The sequence below is a fragment of the Lathamus discolor genome, chromosome 4, assembly GCF_037157495.1.
Source record: "Lathamus discolor isolate bLatDis1 chromosome 4, bLatDis1.hap1, whole genome shotgun sequence".
NCBI lineage: Eukaryota > Metazoa > Chordata > Aves > Psittaciformes > Psittacidae > Lathamus > Lathamus discolor.
In genome coordinates this window covers 121250723-121270844 of record NC_088887.1, presented here as the reverse complement: position 1 = coordinate 121270844, position 20122 = coordinate 121250723, and the positions used below count along the sequence as shown (strand labels likewise).

The window sequence follows — 20122 nt, the reverse complement described above, 5'->3', positions numbered from 1 at the left end:
AAATAGTCATAGGATAATGATGCATGAGGCAGGAAGCGGACGAGCTGATGAACTTAAACCTGTTGCAAGGAAGCAAATCAGCAGCTGCATCACACAGATATTTGTTCAGGAATTCTGCTAAAGCTGCTCTTTAGGAGCGACATTCAGTCCAGTTCAGAGGGCCGTATGCCTCTCCTAAACTACACAGTAAATCCTAGATTCTGCAGTCTACAATGAATTAAGCAAAGCTCTGTAGAGTCCCATCAAATCCAGGACACAACAATCTGCAGAGCTGTGACTGGAGGTCTTCTCAGTATTGTCAGTAACATTTACACTTTTCCTCCACATCCCGTTCCCCTTGTTAGTGTTTGCATTTGGATTTCCAGTTCTTGGCTTGAGTATGGTAATAAATTAGCTGGGGAGGAACTAAACACTTGACAGCATCAGAAAGCATACTACAGCCCTGCAAACTTAACTGAGGATTAATGCTCCATACACAGTAGCTTGGGCTATGAAATAACCAGGACAGTATGTTTTCATAAGACAAAGTTTGGTGGTACATTTTGAAACATGTATTCCTTCCCAGAACAATTAAGAAAACTCAGGGGAGAGCAGAGAAGGGAGAAGAGGATGACCTAGAAAATGCACTTGAGGATCTAATTTTGTGTGTATGCACGTATTACAGGCAAGCCTGTTGCACCTCCTCCCTTAAAGACCTGGTGTTTTGCACTCTTTACCATATGCATCAAGCCCCACGTGAGTTCCAGGCATGCAGCTCTTAAAGTTTCCAGCATTAAGGGCATGTCTTTCCACTGTCTTGAAGTTCAAAGCCTGTAAAGGTGTTGGAAGCTAGCAGAGACAGAGGGAAGAGAGACTTCGTGAGACAAACTGTCAGAGGATGGCAAGAACTGGTTTTGATAAAGGAGCTTTTGTATTAAATTGTTGTAGGGCTGCTGAGCTTCACACCTGCTTCCTCAGGTCAGGCACAGCTGTAAGGACAGAGGAGCATCGTCTCCCTCACAGAGCTGAGAGCTGAACCTCAGGCTATTGCATCTTGTGGTGAAGCTGGCTTCCCAAAGCTGAGGTTAAATTTTCTGTCTACAGTTGCCTAATCTCTACTGATGTGATGTATAAATCTCTTACTGGTGCTGGATTGTGGCACCTTTTCACAGAGCATTAGCAACTACTTCTTCCTTGTGTAACTGGAATAAAAATGTTCAGTGTGCTGGGCCAGGGAAATGGAGCTGGTCTCAAACTAATCCATATTCTTCATGCAAACACCATCTGTTTCTTGACTTTGTATTCACCGGGAGGGACAGCATAGGGCTCCACGAGTTAATAAAGTTTCTGTTATTAAATGAGAATTAGTTGTTCTGTAGTGTGATGACTTTTTTTCCTACTGTCTTCAGTTTATTCATAAAAGAAAGGAGCCTAGATAGGAATGGGGCAGCTCATGTTATAAGAATGTGTACAAAGTAATCACAGAATCATTGAACTGTTGATTGGAAAGGACCTTTACAAGTTACCTCATCCAAATTTCCCTGAAAGCAGGAGAAGTGAGAGGTGATTTGGCATGCAGCTGCACACCTCACTTTGCAGCAGAAGTGGTTTGGTTTTTAAGCAATGCCAGATGAAGTACGTCCTCAGCTAATCCAAAAGAGGATTTGGTAAGCATAATGCAGTTTTTAAAACAAGGGAAAGGAAGTTAAATGTTCTGGGTGTTATTCCCTGTTCTTCAATTGATCCTATAGAAGGTATGGAGAGAGTCAATCTAGCCCATTTTGATGAACCTGAGAGGTCTGACAGAGGCTAGTATATATATAGGACCTTTTGTCCTTCAGTTTCTCTATTAGTAAAAAAGTTCATGTAGAGTTTGTGAGACTCTAAGGTCAAGATTCTTGAGATACTTAAGTACCATCCCCCTTGACTTCTGATGGCAATTGAGCACCTTCTAAGGATCTGACTATGCAGTAGTTCTCTCCTGCCAGGGCTTCCTTTATTCAGCACTATGCCTTACCTCCTCCCTCACTTTGCTTTATTTCTCAAATATGCATATCTGCTTTCTTTGCTGTTGCAGGCTCTCACTTAAAATTCACTGTTAGACCCCAGGTCAGTGAATGTGGTTGGAGAGAATGAAGTTATCATGGTGTTTCTAGAATGAATAGCAGTAGGCATAGGGAAACGTGTCCATACCCTCTCACATATATGCATGTACACACAAACAGGTCACAAAACTCTGCACTTACCTGCTACATTAGCAAAACTCCCACTCTTAAATCCTGAAAAAATTGGTGACTCTAGGCCTTGGATGAGAGGGTGGGTGGGTGGGATGTAAAGCTGCATTTGAAAGTGTCAAATGTGTTTGTGGTACTGTGGTCTATTTGCTTTATATGGAAAACGCACGTTGACAGGTCCCTGCATTTTGTTATGCAAAAGTGAGAAGTCAGGATTTTAAACGATGCAGTAAATAATAACATAATTTGTTGTCAAAAACTCTAATAAGTTAAGTCTTCCAATGTTTTTAAAGCATCTCCTTAAGAAGGTTTTAACTCCTTGAATTAAGAGCAACTAAAATTAAAATAAGCCAAGAAAGGGAAAGAGAGCAAATTCTCTTTTGAATTTCCTACATAACTTACTCACTTAGTTAGAGATTGTGAGAATCTGATGCAGAGGTCCCAGGTAAGACTGATAAAGCATATTGTGGTGAAATACCTCCATATCAGTAATTTTGGATTTGGCTAAACCATGTAAAAGACTGATTTAAAGGCCAAGGCACTGTTCTTAATAAGACATCTATCCTTTGGTGTAGTTTAGCTTCAGAAGGTAGAGTTTTATTGAGATGCTTACTTACTCAGACCTCAGTTTTTACCTAAAGAAATTTGGCTATTTGGTCTGAAACTATTGTTGCCTTTTTAAAAGGTGTAAGGCTCCAGAAGATTGGCTTCTCTTGCTTTTTCTATAATGCTTAGAATAGCTTGACAAAACCTTCTCAGTCTCAAATCAGTATAAAGGGCAACACTACATGTGGTCCATTGGTATCTGTTGGTTTTTAGTTGGATAGGACCAGCAAGCTTTGATACAAATTGTACTGGAGAGGACTAATGTAGTCATGTATTCGATGGCTTTTTTGAGTACAAGTCAAGGCACAAGGAAGTTATAAATTAGACTAAACACAGCATTTCTTTGGTGTTCCTTAGCTATTATTCCTGCAGGTGAATAAAAGTTCTGATAATCTTAATTCACCAACTGCAAGGCAAAAGTCATTTTTCTGGTGTCATTAATAGGGAATGGTTTCCTTTCATTCAAAAATATTAGCATGTACTGCAAAGAATGAGAAAATAATGAAGCTATACCAGGCCAAACGAGAAAGTACTGGAAACCAGCATGAGCTCAATACGCTTTGAACTTGTTACTTTGCAAATCGCATTTTCTGTGTGTGAAGCTTTGAAAGTGAATTTAATTTCTCTGCTTTATAATAATGTTCTTGAGCCTACAGTGTGCAAGCAAAATATTTCTGTGTCTGACACATGCCTATATAATGATGTTTGAAGTTTCAGTGCCATTCTCAAAAGGGAAAGATCCTTCTCCTTTGATAGGCATCTGTCATATGTATGGGTTAGCAGGTGAGGTCCCAAAAGAAGAGCAAAGCACTTGCATAGGGTTATCCCTAAACAGTGCCATAAATATGAGCAGAGACAGCCAATGACTTGACAGGTTTGCGGTTGGAAACAGTCTTCTGGTGGTGGTGGCCTTCTGGCTGCGTTTGCTACCAACTACAGCTGTTTTTATCACTTCTTCAGCTGTAGGTAACCTATTGGCCTTGCCTGCAGAGCTGATACAAACAACCATTTAGCAGCTTGCCGCTGAGCTCCAGCTTGAACCCTGAGATGAGTGCAGACTGCTTAGAGACACATTGACTTGCTGCTATTCCCTGCTTCCAAATGAACCGTTGTGCTCAGCTGCTGTCTGCAAAGATCAGTTTCAGGTGCAATTCCGCAACAGAAAGCGCATTTTGGAACAAATGCACCTTGAAAAGCTGACAAGTGAAAAAGGCTCTGAATATTTAAAGGAGCTCTGTAACTCTTGCTGTAGATTTTTGGTCTGAATAGCTGCCTTTGAAAAAATGCTTTATTAAGTGTATTGAGAACTTCCAGTCACTAGCTTAAGAGCAAAGTCCAATTGATACTTTTGTTGAGAATACTGCTGTAAGAGGGGTGTTCGTCACTTTGTCCCATACATGGTGTGGGTTGAACTAAGGAAAGACAAGAATGCTTGTCCTATGGGTCTTGGTGACCATTCCTTGCTTCTCTTTGCCTCTCATGTCAGTGCGGGTGAGCATTGGAGAGCTCTGTTTAGGCTACCCAGCTCTTTCAAGCAGCAAGTCCTGTTCTTCTGAGACTTTAGGATCAAAACCAAAAACCCAAGGTTTTTCCCTTCACTTACAGGGACAGGCTTTGACTTACTTAGAAGCAAGATACCTGTACTCTTCTCAAACTCCTCAGAAAGCCTCATATGAGTAGAGATAGGGCAGTCTTCAGTGGGCATTGCAGGGAGGGAAAAATATCAAACTGGGGAATATTTCTGGGGAAGTACAGATTAATCTTCTCTTGTTTTCAGTTGAGATCTGTGTTGTATTCCAAAGTTTGGTACAGACTTCTCAATGAGGAGCTTAAGGCCTGGGTTTTCTTCCTGGAATTTCTTTTGGATGGGTATTTTTTTTTTTGTTTTTGAAAAGCCAAGCATGGATAACTGTGATGAAATTAGAAAATACTGGTGTAGCACTTGTACATGGGTGTTTCTTTTGGCTTTGTTTGGTTTTCCTGGCTGGAGGAACTGTACATCTCTTTTATCTTAGAAAAAAAAAGGAAAAAGAACCCTTACAACAGCTCTAATTCATGCTCTGCTGTCCCACTTTCTAGAGATGCAGTGTTCTGTTTTCAAAATTAACAGGTCCTCTTCTCTAGAAAGCTTTGCAATGTATTTGAAAATCCAAGAAATCAATCAGTGGCATTCTCCTGTATTCATCCTATGATGGAGTAGTAACCTGTCGTCCCATACAGCCACTTGATTTTTCAAGGGCTTCAATTGGATACTAAAAAGCTGTAGAGCCATTGATCGTCATTCGACTTACTGTGAGTGAAATCGTGTTTGTTTTTATTGTATCCTTCAAACTGACTGAGCTAAGCAGTGATGTGTGGCTATTTACTCTTTTCTGTATAAACTCTTAACTCTTGACTCATGGGAGATTAAAGCTTTGATTTCTTCTGTTCCTGGCTCTGTCATATAATTCTGTGGCTTCAGTGTATGACCTGTTACTATATATACATGCCAAGTATTGTATTATTTAATGTTACTATCTAGTCCTATTTTCAGCCCCATGATTGATGCTTGCAGGCAATTCAGTTTTATGCTGATTTCACCAAAAGCAGTAGCAGTATTGCCATTGTGTGGGCACCCAGCTGGGGTTGCATTAAACAGGCAATCTACTGCAAAAATATTCTTACAGGCCAGTCAGTGACAGAGGTAGGAATAAAATAAACACAGGGCTAAATGAGGAGTTCCAAACAGCACCTTTTTTTCTCCAAGTTTCTAGGCTTAAGCATCTCCACTACTAAAAATATTGCTGGTTATCCCTTTAAGAGGGAAATGTTAATATACAGGATCTAATTACCTCTGTCTAAGCTGATACGCCTACAGCACCTTTTACATAACCCAAACACTTGAGTTCCAATTATACAATTATATTTTAACTTGTATTAAGTGCTATTCCTTTAGGGAGGAGACTTTTACTGAATATTTTAACTGAATGTCTTTCTCAATACAGACCTATATGGTACAATCTCATTTCATTACAGTGCCAAAGACTCATTTTCTCTCAGTTCCTTTCCCCTTGAATACACCAGCTGGCTCTTCAGAAAGCACATTTTCCACGCCTGCAGCACTGACAGCAGTATCTGTACATGTACATCAGCTGCTGGCTATGAAGCTTATATTCCCAGGGTAGTGGCACTGTTACTGCAACGAGATCAATAACGCTGGCACAGTGAGTGCATCTTCTGTTTTGCACACAACCTATAGGATAGCCTCAGTCTCTAGAGCAAGCAACATGTTCAAACAAGGAAGAAAACCCGCTGCCCTCTTCTATAGTATGTCTTGCTCTAGAGACTGATAGCGCAAAAGATTGAGTTTCCCTTTACTGAAAAGACAGATGACTCCAACGACTATTCTTTTCTGGTATCTTCATGCAACTTCTGTAAGACAAAGAAGCTCTCAGATGGAGGGAAGACTTATTGAGGAAGGCTGTTTCCTGTATATTTTTAATTATTAAATCAATGAGGTTTGTAGGTCACCCCTTCTGAAAACCCAGAACTTAAGTTTAGTGTGAGAAGCCTGAGTGTATTCCTACACTCAGAGCTAACTCAAGTTGTCTGAATATCCAGGCAAAGCTGGGACTTGTCCTGAAGGAGCACAGGAGAAGAAAAAGGATGAACAAAGAAAGAGTGAGTGGAGGGCAACCCTTGCGAGCAAGGCTGGGACTGCTGGTGCTCCCCATGGTGGATTACATGCATGTGGGGCAATGGCTGCTGGTGGAAAGGAGAAATCAAGTTGCAGAAATGTTCTGCTTCTTCCCATCCCTTATCATCAGCCTATGCCAAAAGCTGGCACAGTCTATGCTGCAATTGCACAGCTTGTGCTGAGTTCATTGCTGCCATGGAGGTTATGTTATCAGCAGCTGAGCCACCTGGTTTAACACTGACGCAGCTATTTCTGTACTATACTGTAGTCACTCCTGCACTGTATCCCCTACTGTGAAAACCAAGTTTTGGAAATGTTGAATAAAGTTATGGCATTGGGCCGCACCCGTCAGATAAACTAAATTCCTGACTAAAGAAAAGATGAGCACTTTTAATTACAAAGCTAAATTATTAAAACATTGAGCTTATTTTATTTTAATTATATAAACCCAGAAAATCTGGAGGTAACGTTCCCATGGCAACCTTAGCTCCGTCTCCTGTGTGCAGTGGATGTATGTGTATGTTTGTGTAAAATAGGATCATTCATTATCATGATCAGAGTGATTTAGGACTTGCTGATCAGTAAGACGTTAATCACACCAGAAATCTTGTCTTTAAAAGTGATTTATTTTTGCTATTTCTCTAGCCAAGTGTTGCAATGTCGAGGAGATTGTGAATTTCTGTCCAGTCTGATAAGTATTCATGCTAAAACATAATGCCTGAACAATTCATATCTTGACATAAATCTGATCTATCATTTTTCAAATTTAGCCATGATTGTGACAGGCACCCTGCAGTCATGAATCTCAAGAGCTACCAAGATGAAATCGTCAAGCATTTTATTTTCAGTAAACTCACTAATATCAAACATATGATTACACATTGCACTTTGATGCTAGCACTTAATATTGCAGAGCTAATTTCACCCATAAAGTACTTTTCTAAAGGGTTAGGTATCATTTGCGTATCCATCAGGGATTATGGAGGATGCAGCAGTCTGGTGACGTAGCAGAGTCATCTCCAGACCTCCTGTACCACCTGAAAGAATAATGCTTCCAGCAGGCATTCTTATGATACTTAATCTCTTAATCTCTTCATCTGTATCCCCCACTTTTCCCATGGCCAGTTTTTTCACACCCCCTCTCCCCCCCCCCCCCCCCCTTGTGTAATGTATCTAGATGGCAAAGGCATTAAAGGGTACTCATAATTTTTATTACTGTCATGAGATTCAGTGAATGGCATGTTCGTGGTTCTGAGCTTTACAAGTATTATGTAATGTACTTTCCCAGACTACACCTTCTCTTTTTTTTTCCCCTGTGCTTGTCCTGTGTCTCTATTTTCAGTGACATAATTCTTCAGGGTAGTGGCTCAGAAACAGGATTAATACTTTAGAGGAAGAACTGAGTGTGTATAATTTTTTGTATACAAATAAATACACATCCCTTCACCTGCTGAGTATGACCATATTCTTGCTGAGCTGTTGTATAAAGTCAAAAGAGATAACATTATGGATACAGAACATAAGCATAATTTATGTATAAATATATTCTGAGCAGACTCAGAATAATATAAAGATTTTCAGGCTTCTAAAGTTTCAGATATAGACCCAAAGACAGGAAAAGTTAGAGTTCATTGTATCGAAGAGCTGTGAGTATATACAACAGATGTAAGTATTAACTCACTGAGAATTCATCTAAAGAGAACTGAGAAATATTAAGAGAGAAATTTCACAAAACCCCTGTTCTGTAGTCGTTGGGAGGATTATATGTCAGAACAATGAAATTTGAGAGTGCCTTTAAACACTGAGTCTCCTATAGATATAGGAAAGCTGGACCAAATGAGGTAGAGCAATTATTTCTGTTCTTTAAATACACATTGTTTTCCTGTGAGTCATGAGGTCAATGTCTAATACTTCACATCCTGCTAAAATTGAACAGCATAAAGCTTTCCTGCCCACACATTTCTGAATTAGTAGATTTTATCTATTTGGATCTAGCACAAAAGCTGAAATGTATGTTTATGCCCCTGAAGAAAATACAGCACAGTTATAATCCCCAAATGTGTTTCATTGTAATTACTCTTCTTTTGCTTGTAGTAGCATTTGTTGTATTTTGTTATAAAAACAGGTTTGAAATTAAACTTTAAAATCAGGTAGGACATATTTGGAAGAAAGCCTCATGAGAGACTTCTTTTAGATTAGTCCTCTCTAAAATAACCAGTGAATGCTGCTGTCTTCACGTCAGTAAGACACAGCCTCTGGGTCATGGGAGGTGACATCACATTTCTTTGGTTATTCCCAGCTAGCTGAAACCAGGCATGATCTAAAGGAGACCTCTTGCAAGTGCTGTCAGAACTGAGGCGTTACTGAGCACAATCCATAGAAGGAGTTAAAAGGAACAGAGAAAAATACACAGAGAAGGAGAGTGAAACACTTCAAAGCCAGCCTCGCCAGAGCTGAAATTTTCCAGGAAGGTGGAGGAAAATGAAAGCGACGCCAGTCTAGTTTTGCAGGCAGTGAATGCCAACAAAGGGCAGCTTCTTTTCTTACAATAGCTGGTTTGAAATCCTTGATATTTTTTGTTGCCTCAGCCAAAAAAGACTATAAAACTGAAGTAAAGAATGATGAGGAATGCCCTCTACCCCATAAGCATGAAATAGGTATGAGTAGTGGGTTTAATCAGAGATATAGAACTCTCAATGGCTCTGGAATGAGCCATTTGGCATTTCTGGGGGGCTGATTCTTTAAAGAGAGATCGTGCTAGTTACATGTACATTTAGACTGACTCAGTCACAGAATTGTTAGAGTTGAAGGGACCTCTGGAGATCACCTACTCCAACCCCCAAAAGAGACAGAAGTGTAGTCTCCTCTGCACCCCCACACAGCTGATCCTTGGTGTGCACCGTGAACACATCCTGACTCTGTATTCTGTATTACATACACCCTGTGTTTGTTTTCTCACAGTCATTTAGCTGGAGCTCTTCCAAGAGCACATCAAGTACGCTTAGCTGTCCTGTTGCAGAAAATAGTGGAGGAGTGATTGTGCGTGCCTAAGTCACATCCCAGCACAGATCTTGTGATTGGGAGGGTAAGATACCTCAGGAATGTCACTAAGAATTCCAAGGAAAGATGTGACAATTCGGTAAACAAAAGAAGGGTCTGAGTCCAGACTCAAGATAATGGGTGGGAAATTGTATCCTGATTGAGAACCTCAACAGTGTAAAAGAAAAGAGCTGAGTGTACAGCGTCACAGCTCTGACTGCAGCAAAAAGCTTGTGGAGTTCCAGAAGCAGACTTAGTTAACAGAAGCCAACCCAGTGGGTGTCACAGAAGGAAAGATGTGAGAAGGAGGATGGATTATATCGCTTTGCAAAAGTTGGCGAGAGCCAACAATGTGTTTTGCTCAGATGAATTCTCATAGGAGAAATGAGCAGCAGTTCATTAGGAGAGAAATACACTATTCAACTGAAAGTAAATGGGACGTTTATGAAGTTGGACATGGCATACACACCGTTACATTGCCAGAAACCGTTGTTTTCACTGTTAGAAAAGCACAGGCTTGTATACTGGATAGTAAATATACTATCGATAATAGTGCCGCACCTATTGCCATTGAAGAAACATAGCCACACCAATGTGCAAAAAATAAAGAGGAGGAGAAGTTTCAGAAGAACAAAAATCACTTTGGAGACCCCACATTAAAGTATTGAACTAACTGGATGGATGATCAGCACACTGGAAGACACTCATCTTGCAATGGTACAAAGGGAAACATACTTTTACAAGCAGAAAATATGGGAGCTCCCTTTCCCCCTCAAGAAGCTGCATTCCTTAAAATGAAGGAAGCAAAACAGAGATTGGAAAAATATTCTCCAGGAGTAATAAACCTGCTAAACCACAGATATTTAGTAGCCATGTGAAAGTCATAGGATATCTGAGATGAGTCACAGATATGTCTGTGGTAGATACATCATCACACCTATAGGAAACCTATGCCTTTCTCCAGTCAGCTGATGGGCAGACATTTCTCTGGTACTAAAATGTTATAAACACCATCTCAGCTGATGAGCATGGCTATAGCCTCCAGAGGAATCAAAAGAGATGATGGACATCAACCAATCTCCAATTCACATGTTTGGGTAAATATCCCTTACCCTAAGAGCAGTCATTTGATTTAGTAAGAAAAAAAAAAAAAAAAAGAAGGGAATGATGTTTCAGTGAAAAATTGTGCCAGGTGTTTTTATGAGCTTGATGCATCAGCAGATACCTTAGAAAAACAATACATTTATGCCTTTTCCGTCCCTGGAAGATACTCCTTCTTTATATTGTTTGAGTTGTGCTGACAACTCAAATATTTCACTAAGAACATCTGTGCTATCCTTACAAGGAGGAGAACCTAGAAAAGTTAGAAAGCCATGAGCAGATGCTTTCTGGAAAAAAAAGTGAACTGCTGCATCAAAGCTGAACTGATTTCTGTTTTATTTGCTTGTTAGGAGTATTGGTTGATCATAACATTGATCCATGTTGACACCAGTATCCTCAACACAAATGGTTTCTTTGAGGGGAAAAAATACACTGACATTAATCTTACTATAGAGTTTGGGAAGCTGAGAGAATTCAGGATCTTATTTCATTTATGATCTTCATTAGTGAAATATTAAGTTTCTTTCAAGCATCATATTCCAGTCTGTGAAGCCTGAAAATAGCTTTGGCCATTATAGGTGATAAAACCTGAACATTTTACTGTAATACAAAAGAAGAATAGATTGCGGGTGCAAGTATCTTATGCCACTGTTCCTCAGAAATTAATCTAAGCTAATATCAACCACAAATCTATTGCCAAAATGTCTGGGGAAATTCCTACTTTTCCACAGTAAAACAACTTCTGTTGTTGTTGTGAAAATGTAGGATTCATGAACTGAATATAAACCCGTAAGAGAGCTGCTGGATGTAGACAGAGTTGCTCATGCATTTGACAAAGCTTTAGTAGAAAAAATTGTCCCAAGCCTAAATTTGTTTCCCAATAACTGGAATTTAATAACCAGTCTGGTCTCAGAGGAGATGTGCACAGAGGCTGCCAGAGCAGATTCAAGGAAAGACACTGGAAAATGACTACTTTTGACAGTGGCATGTATTTAACCCTTATTACCAATCTGGGGGAGAACACCTGAGCACTGGCATTAGAAAGATGATCTCTAAAACGTTACAACAAAAATATATTAAAATGAAGGTCATTTAGAGTGAACAACCCATGAGAGAAGGTGCAAAATATATTGAACTGGATTCAGATGGAAAGAAGTATTATTGCTGATCTGAAGGCTGGCAGGATTTTGCAAGCCTACATATTGTAAAAGAATCTCAAATTGGTTGTTAGCAAAAAGTGGCTTCCTGGAAAAAAGGCCTTTACTTTTTACATTTATGGGAGGGAGGGAAAGGAATCCTACAAAACTTGACAATTAGCTTTACTTTATCAGAAGATGATCCTATGAGAGAGGAGCTCATGCACATCAAATAATTTTTGCTGTAGACAGTACAACTGGCTGAGTAATATCTGAGAAGAGACCACAGTTTACTGAGCATGTGTTTAAGTACTTTTCACTAAATGTTAGGTTTAATCATGTAATCTCTTATTGCCATAATTCCCTGTCTAAACGGCTGGTGAACATAATGTAAAAACCTCCTTAAAACCACTACTGCAAAATCAGTCCAACTGTGATCCATATTCAGCACTATCCAACTGCAGAATGCCTCCACTGAAGTGGTCATCACTGATAAGTCTGGTAAATAGAAACCTGACAACAAGTATATTTACATTGCTAGAAACCACCCCTAAAATCATCAGATACTTGAAATCGAAAGAGACGTGGCAAAGTAATTGATACAGTTTGTATTCTTGGGTACTCCTATTTCAGGTAGTGGTATTGTACATCTCTGATAGTAGAAAGTGGCTGTGTTTGCGCTGCTGAACAGAAGATCTATTTGCATGTTCTGGCTCATGTCCTTAAGCCTGGCCCCTTCTAGAGCAGTTTTGGCCTGGAAGGAGCCAGCCTGAGTGACTCAAGACAGCCAGGCCTTCAACATCTGACAGTGAGGATAGTGAGGGTCAAGGCTTGTGCTTGTTACTCAGCCCCTTTTTTGTTGGTCATATGGCCATTTCCAGCAGTAGTAGTGTTACAGTATGTGGTTTTGCAATGGCTATATCAATATTTTGTTTTATGGGGATAATTAATTGAAAAAAGAGGCGTTTTATGGGAGGACACTTTAGAAAACATGTTTTTCTAGAGTCACAGAGAAACATAGGTTGGCAACAGAGAAAGCATATACTTGGTAAGGTGCATGAAGGTCTGACATCTCTGGCCTTATCTGATACAGCTCTTTCACTTGGTTCCTCACCTTTCTTTTCTTTCACTTGTTTCCCTACTCATCCCTTTCCCTTCAGCTCATCAGAGATAGTATTAAGGAGATTCTACTATTACATCTAACTAATCAGAATCATCCTTGATGCGCCTATGCAGGCAGATGCATAAAGTGTAGGTCGGTACTGAGCTTGAGATTTATTTGGACCCAGTGATGCTCTTTTCCACACAAAGCTTTTGTTCCTACTGAAAGAATTAGCTTAACAGAAGACAACAACAATGATTTTTCATGGGCATAAATCCCAATGTAAATTTTTTTTCTCTGTCACTTGTACTCTTTTTTTTTTTAACCCTTTTTTTGTGCATCTGTGCATTACTGTATGGCTTAGGAAATACCAGTTTTTTCCATGTCACAAATACTTGTGTCAGTCAAACATAATGATACATGGTATAACAAGTGTAGAAGCTTTAACTTAGTCATAGCCACTTGGCAAAGCCATTTTCTGATGGTTTTAGGTACAAACAGAAAAGTTGCAGCCTGTTTTTCCTGTGCCTTTTGGGACTTTACTTCAAAGCAATAGCGCATGAGACATGGAGGCAGTCATATCCTGACAGCAGAAATTCTAGATGCATTACACAATCACAATTCCCACATCCAGATCAAGAATTAGAAAGGGAGACAATTCATAACATGGTTATTATGTAAAATATATGCACAAACCAAGGCATTGTGTACATTAGTGTAATTATCCACTACTGACAATGGGTATGCTGGTGCTGAATGTGATTAACCTGCAAGCACAGCCAAGAACTATTCTTGTTTCAGAAAACCCATGTGAAACCTGCCTGCTTGTGAAACTGTGTTCAGTGCTGCTTTAATTGCACACATTGCTGACACACATTGTCAATAACAAGCATCTTTGCTGCTGTAGACAAGGGGAAAATGCAAAGATGTTGCAGTGAGCCAAAGCTTGAAAGCTTTCACTTAGCTTGTATAGACAGGATTTAAACTACTGGGGAAACTTTATGTCTCTGGCTATTTATTATTGCATACAACATGTTCTTGGAAGCCGCTCCACATTGAACAGCAGTTAAACCCATCTGCTGCTCCTGAATTTTCATTTCATTCACAAGCCCGTTTTAAAAGTATTTTTGGACTTATCACCAATGTGCTATCAACTCTTTATTATTCTGTTGTAAGCTGGTAAGAAGACTGATTCAAATTTTAAAAGGAAATTGTGGCCTCCTATATATTCTGGGGCTTTTCATCGAAACTTTCCTTGCTCTCGTTGTCTGATGTAATTGAAATTTTTAGTTTAAAAGCAATTATTTGCCACAGAATTTCATCACCTCACGCTAAATGCCAGTTTTAGTGACTAGTAATTGCATACGTGTAAATTCTGCAGAATTCATCTGGTAATTACATCATTGGCCTAAGGAACAGACTGGAACTTAGCATTGTGATCACAGATTCTGTTCAGTACATTGAAGTTCCTGTAAGTGCAATAATTTTTTCACTGCTTTATTTAAAAACACTATTGCAATTTTCTTTACAATTCTCCCTATGTTCATGCTTCATTACTGTTGCTTGGCATAGCAGTACTTCAATGCCCTCTACATAAGATTAACAAGAACTTTGTAGCTCCTTGAGATTTTCATGAGATCTTCTTCACCCTCTAAAGACTTTTTTTAAACAGAAACCTTTATTTCCTCAGTTTTCTCTGTGTGGCTGGCTCGTATGATACTGTAAGATGTTCTTGTATGAGGGTAATTTTTGTTGGACCAAGAGACTTCCGAATATTTGTTGCTAATTCTTTTTCCATGGCACTAAGTTGATCCTTCCTTAATACACAGATTTTAAGGCTTCCCATATTATATGTGTATTTAAATCCTTCTAGAAGCAGAACACTTAGACACCAAAACTTGTTGTCTCCAGGTCTTGTGTAAAACATAGACTGGGGTTTAAAAGTGAGTTCTGTCAAGTGATCACAGCTGTGATGGTAGTTCATTACATCTAAAGTAGCTTGAAACTTATATTATTAAAATTTTTGATTGAATTAAAGAGCAGCTGATTTTGATTTTCTATGCAATAAACCCCTCAAATCTATATGTAAACTATATATTTATACTCAGTTATAGCTAGTATCAATGACAATGTCTCTTAACAAATAGAAGACCTCCTTAAAAAAAAAAAAGAAGACTCTAGGGTGAGATTCAGTTGTCTAAGATAGGCATCTAGTGCTATTTTAGATGTCCTGCAAGATCTGAGATGTGCATGTGGGTGTCAGAAATGACAGAAGGAAACCCATACCCTTCTGAAGCAGCAGCTGGTGACAGAGTGATACCTTAGTGCAACTAATGACACAAGACAGGTTTATTTGGGAAACTCAATCACCTTCAGGGTTGTCACATTGCTAACATACAATATGATGCCTAGGAAGAATGCTGTTTACAAATGCTATCTCATTTGCATTTGAGTAGAGTTTATTCAAAAGCCTAGTTTTACAAACAAGATTACATCTCTGAATTGTATATCCACTTAGTGCCATTCATAAAATCTTGACAGCAAGTATATATATACATATATATATTTAATTAGCAGAAAGGAATGTGCCTGTTGTGTTAGCTGACTATCAATCATCTGGTTCCCAATTAAAATTGCTGAAACTACTAGGGAATAAACTTCTCATTTATGAAAGCTATGGAGTCATAGCATAGAGGACTGAAAAGGATTTGTTTCGATGTTTCAGCACCTAGCAGTTTCATTGGATTCTGTTCTCAATGGAGACAACTGATCACTGTCCGCATTTAATTTCCTGTTTTCAGTTCTTCCTGGGTTGTGATTTCTGAATCTTTCATCGCTCTCTTTCCTCTCTTGTAGATTTCCTTTCTCTTTTTCAGTACCTATATTAAAACACTGTGCCTCTCGAGTGGTACAGTTATGTGTGTGTCTCATCATCTATGGTTAGGTCACAACAGTTAGAACCCATGTCCTTATACACAGCAGTCATTCGTATTTTGAAATAAGGCCAACTTTCAACAGAACCTCACTCCTGGCTCCTCCTTGGTGAATGGTCTTCACACAGATTTTCCTTACTCTGCATTTTCGCATTTGCTGTTTGCTCTGTCAGAGCAGCGCTTACTGCTCTGTAAGCATTTCTTCTATCTGTGTTTATGCACCTACACGTTTCTTTTCAAAAGTCTCCAGAACCAAATCCACAAACTAAACTACATATACAGAAGAAGCTTGCTGTGGTCAAAATGCATCAGCCCCAGTGGACTTATCCATTAAATGCCTCCCAATTAGCTTGGTCCTGATATATGGGAATCCATGGCCACTCATTACACTGTAATCTAGATTTTGCAGTGTTAAAAATCCTGCTTCTGTGAGCTTGACTGAATATTCAGGCCTCAATTCATCCCAATTCACTGAGGTGGGAATGCATCCCCCAAGGGGTGACTCAGTGCATTTAAGCCCTGAACCATTCTCAGGAGTTTCCCATGTCTCAAAGCTCTCATAGCTCCTAGCTAACACATCAAAATGCCTGAAGTTTGACAACATCAGTATAAACTTCAGTTCTTAAGAATACTGTTGTATGACAGCAGTAATCCATTTAAGTGGAGCTAGAACTCCCTTTTCCTTAAACTATACTTAAAACTAAAAAATGCTATTCCCTAATTTTTTTTGACAATTATTAGTAGCCATTCTTTAGAGCACCAGCGTTTCAAGACTTCCCTGAATCATTTGTTAGCCTGCTGGTTTTATGCTTGTTGTTTAAAAAATTACTTAATCTTGCAGATGAGAGTGAAAATTTGTTATTTTTTTGTTCTTCTTGTTTTTAAAAAGTTGTATTCTTTAGTAATATAGAAACAAATAGTCTCCTAAGTAATATACTACAAGGTGAGGGTTAGTATTACAGACGCATCATAATGAATATGGCCTTTGTAAAAATGCTTTTCAGTACCTTAGGTATTAAACATTCTGTTAAAATAAGCTATTGGATGCATTAGTACAGACAAGGTAGTTTTGCTATTAACAAATATTGTAATCCTTGTGACATAAGTCTCCCTTTCACTGACAGGGCTCTTCCATATTATTGCAGTTTGCTAAGAACTCGTGTTTTCTACAACGGCATTGACTAATGCCTAGGCGGGAACTTGAATTCATCGCACATTTTCCATTTCACAAAAAATAAATTGTGTTCATTAAAGCAAATGTATAGTCTCCTGCTGTTAAAACTTCATAAATTCATTATGATAATTAAAGAGGGCTTTAAAATTTAGAAGCAACAGAATTATTCTTAATTTTAGCTAGAAAGAGGTGGACTGTCAAGAGAACATTTATTTATTCCTTATAGCCTTTTTGCTTGATTTGCTAATAATTAGTATTGAAATTGGTAGATGCTGTATACTAAAAATAAACTGAAATACAGTAGTAGTGTTAATTCTTATAAAATGTATATCCTTTGCTTGTTCTCTCTTAAAGGATAAATAGCTATTCAATAGGTACTTATAATCAATAATACATGCTTACATTTTTAATATTATATAATGTAATGCCACTTCATTTTTGTTAAAAAGCCTCTGGGCAATTCAACATGTACTAACACCAGTTTACAGCTTGAAGGGAATAGATGGCATGCCAGATTATTTCCTAAAGCAGTTATAGTAAAAATGAGCTCCTAGCCCAACAAAACAACCTGGGAAGCAAACCACACAACTAAGCACCGTATACAAACACGATGAAAAATCTGAGTTTGGAACGTATCCTGAGTAGATGTCTCTATGTACTTCCAGAAAGGCCAAGAGGAAGAAAATCCCACAGGTAGAGGCCTTCAGCTGGGACCCTTTCCTGAAATGGAATGGACTAATGCACAGGTGAGAGTAGTGTATTTAGCTGTCAGAAATAAGCGAGGAAAGGAAAGAGTTTCTGGATTGATGCTTCATAGTTTTGCAATTGTTTTCCTCGCCAATGCTCCCCCAGACCACAAAGTACCTGTTTCCAGTTAAAAAAATATTGAGTGCTTCAATGACTGCCAAGATGCTGTTGCATCTAAAAAGCCTCAGCTACAAACTGATCAAACTGAAAACTATTTGGGCTATTAGGAAAACAATTTGGCCTCACCTGACTTTTGGAGGAAGTCCACATTGTTATGGTAGTCAATGGAGAGACTCTTCCTTAATGCAGTTCTTCTAACCTGTTTTGGATGTCTCCTATAGATGGAGGTAGATCTTGCCCTGAAAATTATTGTCTCTCTCCATTGTCTAGACATTCTTAATGATCAAATAATTTAGATGTAAATGTCTAGAGTTTTGATATCTCATGTGGTCAGGAAAATTTCTTTGTTATGCTTTTGAAATTTCTTTTTATCATCTGTTGGCCTTGTAGAGATGCAATCAGTCTCTGAGGTGTAACAGGCAGGACCAGCCTGGGATACAGGACAGGAAGACTTGGTATATTTACGTTGAATAGTGCTGCTATCATGGAGCTGGAGAGACTGACAGATAAGAGGATTGTGGAACTTGTCTGTTTGTTTGTTTGTTGTTATTTTTTTACTCAGAGGAATTTTTCAATAGAGGAGTTGTCATTGTAACCAGTAGTACAAAAAACTCCAAACCAAAGTGCCAGTGATTCTGTTGCACTGGGATACTAACCTCGATAAACTTCTGTTATGAAAATATTCAGTTTAGTTTATGTTGCATTTGTGTTCTCAGTTTTCAGTATACGACCTCCTGCCATTATGATAATAGATGTGTGAGGAACTTGATATTTTGGTTGTTTGCCAGCTGGGTTCTTTGCAGTCTCAGGAGGAAAAGAATGCAGTTTAAGATAGCAGGATAATGCACACTGAGATATTTCTGGTAAAAGTAGTCTAAAGTGATATATTGCTCATGTCCAAATTGCTATACTTTGATTTCAGAGTTAACAAGACACTAGGATAAATAGGGCAGATGGAGATTCTGAGTGACCCTTGCACAGCTCTTTGTCAGCTGGACATCCATTTATAATGGCTAAGGATGTCTAGGTTATTTTCCTAAATATAAGGGCCAAAAATATGTGGTACTTATGGTGGTAACCCAGGATGAATTCAGTGGCAAGTATAATGGAAAAGAACTCTTTACAGTATGTATCTGGACAGTCGAATTCTACCTCCTAAGACTCTGAGTAAGGTTTAATGGAGCTTATTTTTTGGTTTATTCTGGATGTACATAACTAATTTTTGCTGCTTTTTTTTTTTTTTGTAACACCAAAAAGAAGAAATGAAGCTAGTCAATCACTGTCACAATTAATCATGCCATTTATTCATGCAAAGATGAACAAAAACTCTGAAACCTCTTCACTACTGAGTGGCACACAGTAGGAGGAGAGTGCTGTTTGCTCCTTAACAAGCCCATATGGTGGTAGGAGATCCAGTGTCCCTACTATGCAAACAGCACTGAATCTTTAAAAGCATGTTAAACAACATCTGCCACTGATAAAATAAGTAAAGCAGAAGGCTCATTACTTGATGACTTTCACCTTAGAGCCTTAAGAAAAGAGGCTGAAAAGATTTGTTGGAATATTAAGTTCTAGAGAGATGGAGTGTGAGTATCATGCTATTATTTTTACCTTTGTTTTTCAAATAATGCTGCACAGCATATTAGCTGTATGTCAGCTTTGGAAAAAAATATTGGGAAGATTAATGAGGATTTAGCTAAGAAAGTAAGCATAAGAATAAATTAATGGTGGAAATAAATTCATGATAGTCAGCATAGTTCTAAACCAAAGCAATTATGTGAGATAAACTTCATTTCAGAATATGAATTTGCTTGATGAATGGTCCTGTGTTGTTTAAGTTTTTTGTAAGGCATTTAATTTTACTTTGTATCTAGTATAAATAAGTAACAGTATAATTTATCAAGATACTATTCCTTCAGGATTGACTTAAGCACTAGTCAATGAGAAATGACCTTTACACAGAATTTTTGAGGGACAGTCTTCCACAATTTAGAATTGGATGTGGACAACATATTTTAATACTTGCACAAGTAATTCGGAAGGCAGCGTGGATTCCTGGATGGTAAAATTTGCAGATGCTGCAAAGATTGAAAAAGCAGGAAGAAAGAGGACACAGTAGTTGGACAGATCAATCCAGTTACAGTCCAGCCTCGTAAACAGAGGCCACTGAAACAAAATTATTATTACCTAATAGTGAATTATTACACAGCCAGAAGGAAGCAGTGTCAGCCATGCATACACAGGGGGGACCCCTACAGTGGAAATAAGCAGCACT

The 20122-nt window shown here is 38.6% G+C and overlaps 1 protein-coding gene across 4 annotated transcripts in view; it reads left to right on the top strand.

Annotated features, from left to right (window-relative positions):
- DLG2 (discs large MAGUK scaffold protein 2) overlaps positions 1–20122 on the top strand; it is a 1029196-nt gene that overhangs the window by 394382 nt on the left and 614692 nt on the right. The window contains exon 6 of one of the 4 annotated variants that reach the window (XM_065678826.1): positions 17646–17726. The exons of 2 other annotated variants lie outside the window; for them this stretch is intronic. In XM_065678826.1, the coding sequence (XP_065534898.1) occupies positions 17646–17726 (81 nt within the window). Of the gene's footprint in view, positions 1–17645; positions 17727–20122 lie in introns of those variants that run through there. One more of the 4 variants, XM_065678823.1, reaches the window with a different exon arrangement.